We start from the raw sequence: 10,330 nt of genomic DNA on the forward strand, positions 1-10,330 counted from the left end.
TTGTATTTATATATTAAATGTTTATAAGTGTACATGTAAACATGTTAAATATTACAGAATAAAGTATTTAACAGATCCTTTATGTTCTTATCCACTAAGTAATACAAATAGAAACAAATAATTGTGTATTTCAGCAGATTAAATCTCACCACCTTTACAGTAACAATATCAGAACTTGTGTTCGATTCCTTATCGAACTGAAATATCGAGACTGATGGAGAGAGGCTGAAGTGGCTCGTGTTGCCATGGTGAGGCAACTGATCGGCTGCGGCGTGTGACGTGTGACAGAGACGCTGTGATTATGGTCTGTTTCTCATCGTTTTACCGTGAAGAACGAACCGAGGGCAAAATGTCCTTTTAACGCTCGTTTTAATCCCGAGTGTTCGCGGAGGCGTCAGCCGCCACACACCGATGCTCTAGCGCCAAACCGCCGCTCACACACACGTAGGCGGTGACTTCACCCTCCTCCTGCTCGGTGCGGGTCCAGCGGCTCCTGTGGACGAGCGGACGCACCGCCAGCCGAGAGAGGGAGAGAAAAAAAAAGACCGAGTATGAGGCTATCATCTGTTCGAGGCTGTGCTGTGAGAACGACGCTGACATGTGGGTAGACATGTTGTCTCTCTGCGTTTCTGGATGAGCTGCTGCATGTGGGCTTCTCCCTCCGCTTCCCGTAAACCACAGTGCGAGCACTCACTGCTTTGACCACGATGACGGACACACGACTGATCCCAGGAGGTACGTTTCATCCTTCACGTGGAAACATCGTGTGCATGGGTTAGAAATCACGGCGATGTGCATGATTCCTGTGGCTTTCTGCAGGAGGAAGGAGGAGGGGGCTGGGGAGGTGGGTACCAGGCATAATTGGCCAGATGCGGTGGTGCATAGCTACAGAAGCTGTGTTGTGTACCTCGGCTTTATTTTTCAATATGCACCGGCTTGCACTCAACGTTAAGTCACTGCTCCAGATGACCAGCTACGATCTGCTGCACGGTGTAAGAGCTAATGTACGACTCTGTATCCTTTGCAGCGCTCGGCCGAGGTGGCAGCAGCAGCAGCAGCAGTGACGGAGGCAGCAGATCCTCTGATCATCATGTTCTCCTTCCACATAAAGGAATAGTGTTGAAGCCGATGACTGTGGGACTCCTATAAACCGCCAACAATACCATGAACACCACTGTCACGCCGTCAGACCTGGTGGATGTGCCGAGACATCAGTCCGTCAATGGCACCCTGGGCCACCACATGCCGTCCGGCTGGGCCGTGATCCACACGGCCACCCTGACCTTCTGCTCCCTGCTCCTGGTCTTCATCTTCTGCCTGGGCTCCTACGGGAACCTTGTGGTGTTCCTGTCCTTCTTCGACCCGGCGTTCCGTAAGTTCCGCACCAACTTCGACTTCATGATCCTCAACCTGTCCTTCTGCGACTTGTTCATTTGCTGCGTGACGGCTCCCATGTTTGCCCTGGTGCTCTTCCTGGACGCGGGCGGCGGGGACGGCGTGTCGAGGAGCTTCTGCTTTGCCTTCCACCTGACCAGCTCGGGCTTCATCATCATGTCCCTGGAGACGGTGGCTGTCATCGCCCTGCACAGGCTTCGCATGGTTTTGGGGCAGCAGCCCAACCGCACCGCCTCCTTACCCCGCACGCTGGTCCTCACCGCCCTGCTGTGGACCTCCAGCTTCACCATGGCTGCCCTCCTGACCATGAGGGCGTACCCGCACAGAGATGGGCCCTGCTTGCCCCACTTCGGCCTGGGAGGTGGACAGGCGAGGGTTGTGTTGTATGTCTACCTGGCAGACTTTGCCTTCTGTGTGGCCGTGGTGTCTGTATCCTATCTTATGATCGCGCAAACCCTGAGGAAGAATGCTCAAGTGAGGAAATGCCCCATCATCACAGTAGATGCCACATGCCCTCCGCCCCCTCCGCCTCTCATTGCAGCAGGCTTCGAGAGCATGCAGTGTGCCGTCCAAGGCCCCTCTCTGTACCGCAACCAGACTTACAACAAACTGCAGAATGTTCAGATACACTCGTACGCAAACCGGAGTGGCCACCCTCTGGTCCCTGGTGCTGCCGTAGGAGCCACCTGCTGTCAGCTGGTGTCTACGGTCAACTTGGCCACAGCCACAGCCAAAGACTCCAAGGCGGTGGTCACCTGTGTTGTTATAGTGTTCTCTGTGCTGTTGTGCTGCTTGCCAATGGGGGTTTCACTGGCACAGGATGTTTTGTCACCAGAAAGCAGCTTTGCACATTACCAGTTTGAACTGTGCGGCTTTGTGCTAATTTTTCTCAAGTCGGGCATCAACCCCTTTGTGTACTCACGCAACAGCGCGGGCCTCCGCCGCCGCGTGCTGTGCTGTATCCAGTGGGCGGCGCTGGGCTTTCTCTGTTGCAAGCAAAAGACTCGTCTGCATGCGATGGGGAAGGGCAGCCTGGAAGTCAATCGCAATAAATCCTCCCATCATGAAACCAACTCGGCCTACGTGCTGTCTCCCAAGCCACAGAGGAGGCTAGTGGACCAGGCCTGTGGGCCCAGTCACTCCAGGGACTGCGGCGGTAGTCCAAGAGCCACAGGTGCTCGCAAACCCCGCCCGCCGAGCACCTCCACACCCATCAACACCCGCATCGAGCCCTACTACAGCATATACAACAGCAGTCCCTCTGCAGGGCCCAGCTCCCCCACCAGCCTGCAGCCTGTCAGCTCTCAGACTTTTGCCTTTGCCAAGTCGTATGTAGCCATGCACTACCACACTCACCAGGACGCACTACAAGACTTTGAGAGCACCTCAGTGCAACAGATTCCCATTCCCTCAGTCTGATCAGAGAGATGCCCAACAAGAGTTTGGACGATCTCACCCTGGCTTCAAATAAAATGTGAATCAAAAGAGGAATATGGACAGCATCCGATTTATGTATCTGGAATCGTTATTAATCTGTAGTTCTCTTTTACAGTGGACGTACATGTCAAGTTTTCTTGAGTGGAACATTTACAGAACCAGTCATAAGCTTTGCCATGAAAACATGCAAGAGATTTCTGCAATGAAAGTGTCTGTTATAAAAAGTAATTGAATGTTACTGAATTAACTTTCTTCTTTTCTTGAACACATGAATTTTTCACCTAAATCTGCCGCTGCGTTGTGCACGCATGTGCCACTATAACCCAAGACTGTAGTTTGTCACTGCAGCGACCGGCTGCTGTGGCTGGTCTCACTGCTTCAGAGCCTTTGGCTGAAGTCGCTGGTCTCAGCTGCTGTGAACCCTGCACAGGCCCACACGTGGATGTTGACGGCATGTGGTTGCACTTTGATGGACTTTTTGCTTCTTAAAAAGAAAATGTATTTGTGAACCTCATACACTTTTTAAAACAATAAATGTTTGGCAAGTGCAGCAGATCTGTGCTTTCACTGTTTTAACGGGATAAAAAGGGGGGGCTGATAAACCCAATGACAGAAAATCAATCGGAAGCTTCTCTGATAACTGCTGAACCCATTTGTTCATCTTCATAGTTATTTTGACAGAAAAAATGTCAAACGTTCACAGGTGCTTCTTCAAATATTATTTTAAACTTATTATTTCTGGATATACAGCAAACGGGGGGGTTGGAAGTTACGCTTTTCAATTTCTCTCGATTTCTCAGGGAATAATTAACGCAGCTTAATGAAAAGACATGTTTAAGGGACTGATATTTATGAGTGTGGGCGATTTTGTGCAGATCCAAATCAAACTAGATTAAGTAGATTTAAATGTGGTTATTCTTAAGGGGACTGTTGAGCCTTGGTGGAGGTGTTCGCCTCAAATATTTTCTTTTTCTATTGAAATGTTCCTGCAAATCTGCCTCAGAAGATAATTTCAGCTTTCAGAATGAGAAAAGGTGGAGATCTTCTCTTCATTTAGCGAAGTTGCACATGAAGATTCCTCGAGTTTCACAAACCCTCATTTCAGAGTCAGTCTGCTATTTGTCATTGGTTTTAATTAACACTGGGAAGGCCCACAACTGCAGTGGCTCTGGTTCCACTTCTCAGAGTCAATAGGACGTTCTGTTTCAATGATTCTTTTACAGTCTCAGTTGTTTTCTGTCCATAATTAAATTCCCACAAGTGATTATACTAGTGTCAGCACCCCCTGGTGGAGACTTAGTGGATCTCCTTTAGTCAGATATCATGTTTTATTAAGGCAACATTACTTCATAAACCAAAAAAATCTGAATGTACCTATTTCAGTTGAGCCAAATAATTGCAATTGTTTGATAATTCAAGACGCTTAATGAGGTTTCAAGTTTCAGTTTTATTCTTTCCTTCAAACGCATTGGTTTTCATCTCTGTGATACAGCAGTGACCATGATCCCGGTGTGTGTTTTCATATTTGCACACACACTTTCACATTCTGTACATCCTACCAGCCGAAACGAAACTTAAATCAACCACTCACATTATTCATCCTGCAAATTAACACGGCAACAAACTCACGCTGCAGCAAGAGCAGTATAAGACCTGCTTTCTCTCATATCTACAAATACAAAGTGCAACAGTCAAACCACTAATCACTTGAATGCGCGCACACACACACGCACAAAAACACACACACTAGCACGCAAGGACACACACGCGCACACGCAAATACAGAACTCAAAGACCATAAAACCACCATGATAATTGTTGATTCCCCTGATAGTTATGAATCCCCTGATTCATAACTAAATTAACTTGCTATTAATCAACATAAAGTGAAGCATAGACTAATAAGGACAGGCAATGAATCCACTGCCTTGTGGAGTGGAGGCCTCGGCACCGTTTCTCTGTATTTCCACAAAGATCTGAGCTGGACCTGCTGCTGGATTGGACTGAGATAGTAGCATTGTCTATCGCCCAGGTGAAGCCGGGGGTCGAGCTGCTGTGCTACATGAAGTCCAGCCTCGGCATCAAGTTTAACTTATGTTGGATCTTGATTTGGGCTTTCAGCGCAGTGTCATGGGCATCGCTCTTCCTCTTCCGTTTAGACCTGGGTGCCCTCCCTCTTTTGAAGCGCATATCTCTCTCTGTGTGTCCTCTTCCTGTCCTTTATGTGCCGTCGCTGTCACATGGTGTTGGTCAGTTTAGCTGGAGAGCGACAGAAGTCCATATTCATCTGCAGTGTCCAGAATCCTGCATATGACTGGAGACTCGACCTAGAGGGAATAGTAGAGATGTCAGAATGGATGTAAAGCCAATGATCCTTGCTGAAGTCCTTTACAGCCAGTACAGCTGGATATTGGAACATCTGGTCCCTTTCATTTACCATGACAGTCATTACAGTGTATGAAAAACTACTTGATAGACAGACTTGAAAACATATAAATACAAAACTGAACATTAAGTCAAGCTCTGAAAATGTACATAAGAGGTTGTACTTCAACTAAGGTTCAGAGTTAACCTAAACATGTGTGTGTGTGTATTTCCAGTGACTGTGACTCACTGGGTAATCGAGAACTCACCCCAAGGATGTACTGACAAGTCTGAGGCTCCAGCATATAGACAGTGACGGCATGTGGAGACTCTGACTCTTTGCATCTGACGCAGGGAATAGAAGTGAGATGGGTGAATCAGCACTGGGACATTTGGGTATCGTCTTACTCATGCGTTAACTCTGGCAATACCACTGAACTGGTGTTGTGGCCACGACCCCTCCCAATGCTCCCAGATGACTAGTTTACTCACTTGAGCTTGACGATGACCTGCCTGGGCTTCCCTGTCATATCGCAAAGATCCCCGTGGCCATAGAAGTGGGATACCAACCTGTCACAGATCAGAAACAATGAATAATTCATCTCAGCTTGCATCCAGGTTAGAGTTCAGAAGTGTGAACGACATACTTGACTTTCTGCACGCCATCATCTTTGAGCTGGTAGGATCTGGCAACATTCTTCTTGGCCCACTCGGCGTGTTCCTCTGTGTTCCAGTTCCCCACCACGACAATGTTCTTCCCCTGCTCTTTATCCTGAGGAACCAAGTTACTTGCTCATCACTGACCAAATGGTATAAAACATTTTAAAAACTAGAGACCGATCAATTCATCGTTTGGCTGATAATATTGTATACATGAGCATTTCACAGACATATCAGTATCTGTTTGCTGATATGCACCAAGATGAAAACTTTGATTTCACAGAATGAAAAATGCGTAAAAATATGTGTAGTAATATATATTAAGTTTACATTTTCATGAAAAGAATATTCATTTTCCTGATTCATGCTCTAAACTTTTGGTTTATTAGCATTTCCTTTTTTATAATTAAGTTTATGGTTAAACTGTAAAAACAACAAACCTCCATTTAATTTCTGTCATAAAGGTTTAATGATGACATCTTAAGTCATAAATATCGACTGATTAATTGGTTTCTGAAATGTTTTAATCCCTCATATCGGTGTGGGCATTGGCTCCCAAAAATCAATGCATGACAGCCGAGGAGAACTGCAACAATGACTCATCAAGTCATTTAGTATTATTAAATAATGAAAGCAGCACTTTATGCTGAAGGAAACATAGAAAAGTTCGAAAAAAGCCTCTACATCCAGACATTTTGATAGATGAAACGTTCAATCTAAACCATGATTGGCAGATCTATCGATTGAGAAAGTACCTGGTAGGTTTAACAGCTTATAGTGGAAGTGCATTTGATTAGATTTTTTAAAAACATGATATGCCGAGCTTCCACTTAAACACACACAGAAAAGCAGGGCCCTTACCTCATGGTACTGATGGACGTGCCTTCCATAACAGAATTCATATTTCCACCAACCTACTCCCTGAAACACACATTAAGATGATTATTTATCGATGAATAATTTATGTTAAACTACTGTTGTGCTGGAGATGAACATGGCTCACCCCATGCAGACAGTACACGCCACTGAGGAACTCCTTGATGAGCTGGTCATCTGTCAATCGAGAGATGTGAGTGGTGCCCACAGTGACTTGAGTCTGCCCTCCGACCGTGATGGGTTTGTGAGAGGAGGTGAAGGCCTCCTCCCTCACTGGTGGCGTCGCCTCCTCCTGCAATAACAAGTCAAAGATATGAAACAGCCTGTGGTTGTGGGTTCACACAGAATCCATGTTCCCCTCAGTGACCGCTTAGTTGACGGCTCACCTCTCTGACCTCGGTGGTGGCGCTGAAAGGCAGTCTAAGGTTCTGCTCTCGCTCCTTGTCCAGCTGTTCGAGCCGCTGAGGTCGCATAGGGGAGCCCGCCAGAGCCTGACAGTAGATGGCGTTCACCGGGGACGACTTAAACCTGCCGGGAAAACAATACAAGTTTGCAAACAGTGAAATATGCACAAGAATCTCACCTAGTCGACAGTATATTTCAGTAGAATCTCGACAATCAGGGACGACTAAAAAATCCATTACAAAAATTCCCCAAACAGAAATTCTTTACAGAGGCCTACCTGTATTTTGGGTGAGCACAAAGCAGTGGTGTCAACACCACCACCTCATATTCACAGGTTGTGACTTCAGCCACAGACAGGATCTCGTGCTTGGCCTCAGGGTGACACACGTACAGCACCGACGTGGAGCGAGGCTCGTCCTGCTTCAACACGCAGGGAGTCCCGTTCCCCATCTCCAGCGAGAAGTAGGGAGTGAGCTGACCTTCTATGTTCTTAGAGGGCACCTGGACAGAGGAAAAAAAGAAAAGAGGCAACAAACTTGAGAACCGACATCTGGCCTAGCAAATTGGGATGGTTGGAAAAGTGTCATTATTTTACTAACTTCTTTTTCAGCTGTTGATTTGACGTCCTCTGCCTCTTCCACTTTATCTGAAACAATAAATTCCCAGCTTTAGTACAACAAAGAAAAACTGATACATGCAATAACATGTTAAAATTATATACACACAATATATCAGTAAATTCCACTCGCAAAGAAACTCACCTGTCTCTGTTGACTGGCTCTTCTGTGCTTGATTTCCAAGGAAGTATTCTTGAACACTAATTTTCTGTGGAAACACATGTAGTCAGCTTCATTACACTCATTGCTGACATCTGAAAGTTAACTTACAGAGTCAAACCACTGAGTCAAACCACTGACCTGACCAGTCTCCTTCTCTTCATGATACTGTCGTATGTGCTTTCCATGGCAAACCTCATATGTCCAGTACGACTCTATCTGCAATATTAGAAGATCAAGAGCGAGTTAAGAGTCGTGAGAGACTTTAGGTTTTTAGTTATGCTCTGTTCGTGTAGCATGAATTCCATAGTTTCAGTTTCTCTACTGAGAGAAGTAGGGAAATTAGATTGACGTGGAAAATAAACCTGGAGGTCTCACCCTGTAAGAGCAGCTGCTTCGTTTGAACAGCGGCTCCAGCAAGTCACCCGGACTGGGCCCAGCGTACTCCTTTCTGTTATCCTAACACAACAATAGACACCGAGCAAATGACAACAAGAGGCTTCTATGGCGTAATTCAATGGAAACATGGCGTAAAATTCAGAAGAAGTCCTGTCTTTTTTTAATCAGTACTTTAAGGTTCAGTGTGTAGAATTTAGTGACATCTAGTGGTGAAGTTGCATGTTGCAGCTGAAAGCCCTCACCTCCACCTCTCCTTCCAAACATGAAAGAAAACCTGTGGTAGCTTTCAGTTGTCATAAAAAATAAAAAGGTGCTTAGTCTGTCCAGTCTGGGCTACTGTAAAAAACATGGGGGCTCCCGTAAAGATAAATATTGACAATATAAAGGGCCAATTCTAGTGTAAGGAAAACAACAATTTTGTACAGTTTAGATGAAACACACCAGTGAAAACATCACTAGAATTATTTTTAATTCAAATTCTGCTGATAGATCCCTTCCACCTAAATCTCACACACTGAGCCTTGAAACCTTTGTTTCACTTGTTCTAGTTGATGTGGGGAAAAACATGCCAACTCCTCACAGGAAGATCCAACTGGTCATGTGAGGCGTCAGTGCCAAATTCGGCAACACCATCCCTGATGCTCTATTGGCTAATCCGTCTTCTTTACTACGAACAGTGCCTTGAGATAATAAATAAAATGTGATTTAGTGCTTTTTTACAAATAAAGTAAATTGAAAATAAGACTGATGCTTATGCTGTTTAAGGAACAAAGAGGCATAGTTGAGTCTCATAATATTTTGTAACATTTAATGTAATTATAAAGTATGTAGACCTGTAGAGGATTAAGTATACTCTGGAACAAAGTGGGGTAAACGTGTGCTTCTTTGCCCAGTCTCATCGACCTATGTTCAGACCACCAGTTTCCTGAACCGGTGTGAGATGCTGTGGTTGGTGTTGCTCACCTCATCTCCACCTGTCAGGGAGGGCAGCAGACACTTGTACTTCTCCTTCTCTGTCGTCGTCATAATGACAAAGTTATCCTCGCGGTAAAGTGCACCGGAAGTTGGCTGAAATGCAAAGAGAACACTATCGGTCAGGGTGTGAAAGAAAGAGGAAGCAGACTGTGAACATAAAGGAAGCTGCTGCTGCACAGGTGACTGTCACATCCCCCCCTCATCACCATACACGACATTCTCCCCTTTAACTAAAGTATGAGTCATACCAGTGTGAACTCAGCGTCTGGCCAGGTGATTTTAAAGGGGATTTCGTCTGTGAATGAAGGGTAGCCTCCCCTGTTCGCCGACACGCCGCCGCAGACCTCCAGCAGCCCCCCGACCACCACCAAGAGCAGCCCAGCCGTCATCGCTCCTGTCCCGGCTGCGAGGCTCCTCAGCGCCGCCCGCTCCTCATGCACCGCAGCAGCCGCCTCCGCTCGCACCAACACCGGCCTGAGGACTGAGGTAAGAGCCGCAGCAAAGTCCGAGCAGGTCCGGTTTGTCGGCGGTGAGACTGCGGGAGACGGATGTCAATACGGTACAAAACACAGGAAGTCAACTGTTTGCTTGCCACGTCGAGTTCCGCCTCTGCGTCCGGCCGGAATTACAACAGCGCTCTCTAGAGGCCAGGGGAGGTATTGATGTAAACGTGTTATTAAATTAAGAGAATTGTTTTTAAATGAGTTAAACCTTTTAATCTCTACACACTGGAAGTCAAGGAAGGACAAATTAGACCAATTCCAATTATTTCCAAAACACACTGCTGCATCAGGCTGATCATTTCCATGTCATGCTGCTCTGTTCCTCTACTTCGATACATGTCAGAGGAAAATGTTATACTTGTATTTAGGACATTTTTTACAATTACATTTCAGATTAAGATGTGTAGCCTTACAGTAAAAGTCTCATTATCTACTCACAATTATGCCGATTGAGGGGCAGGTGTTTCAGGGATAAACAGCATTGCAGCCAAATCCAATACAATTAAAGTAACTTGTGACTCCTTCTTCAAATGTAAAATA

General features: G+C 46.0%; 2 protein-coding genes across 3 annotated transcripts; one reads left to right on the forward strand and one right to left on the reverse strand.

Moving 5' to 3' along the window:
- Positions 1-448: 448 nt before the first annotated feature.
- Positions 449-3,382, forward strand: gpr75 (G protein-coupled receptor 75). Its single transcript, XM_062401287.1, has 2 exons — positions 449-735; positions 1,028-3,382. Exon 2 carries the CDS (start codon positions 1,165-1,167, stop codon positions 2,812-2,814), a length of 1,650 nt encoding a protein of 549 aa, XP_062257271.1. The 5' UTR covers positions 449-735; positions 1,028-1,164; the 3' UTR covers positions 2,815-3,382.
- Positions 3,383-4,259: 877 nt separating this feature from the next.
- On the reverse strand, positions 4,260-9,858 carry erlec1 (endoplasmic reticulum lectin 1). 2 transcript variants are annotated; one of them, XM_062401217.1, is made up of 14 exons: positions 9,536-9,858; positions 9,276-9,380; positions 8,292-8,372; positions 8,055-8,132; positions 7,899-7,962; positions 7,737-7,783; positions 7,415-7,638; positions 7,128-7,260; positions 6,860-7,024; positions 6,718-6,777; positions 5,844-5,968; positions 5,689-5,766; positions 5,466-5,541; positions 4,260-5,159 (listed from the first exon to the last, which is right to left on the reverse strand). In XM_062401217.1, exons 1-14 carry the CDS (start codon positions 9,674-9,676, stop codon positions 5,088-5,090), a joined length of 1,449 nt encoding a protein of 482 aa, XP_062257201.1. In that variant the 5' UTR covers positions 9,677-9,858; the 3' UTR covers positions 4,260-5,087. The 2 variants fall into 2 exon arrangements, with proteins under 2 accessions (XP_062257201.1, XP_062257200.1); XM_062401216.1 differs by having other exon boundaries at positions 7,119-7,260.
- Between the last annotated feature and the right edge of the window lie 472 nt (positions 9,859-10,330).

The sequence above is a fragment of the Platichthys flesus genome, chromosome 12 (genome assembly GCF_949316205.1).
Source record: "Platichthys flesus chromosome 12, fPlaFle2.1, whole genome shotgun sequence".
Lineage (NCBI taxonomy): Eukaryota > Metazoa > Chordata > Actinopteri > Pleuronectiformes > Pleuronectidae > Platichthys > Platichthys flesus.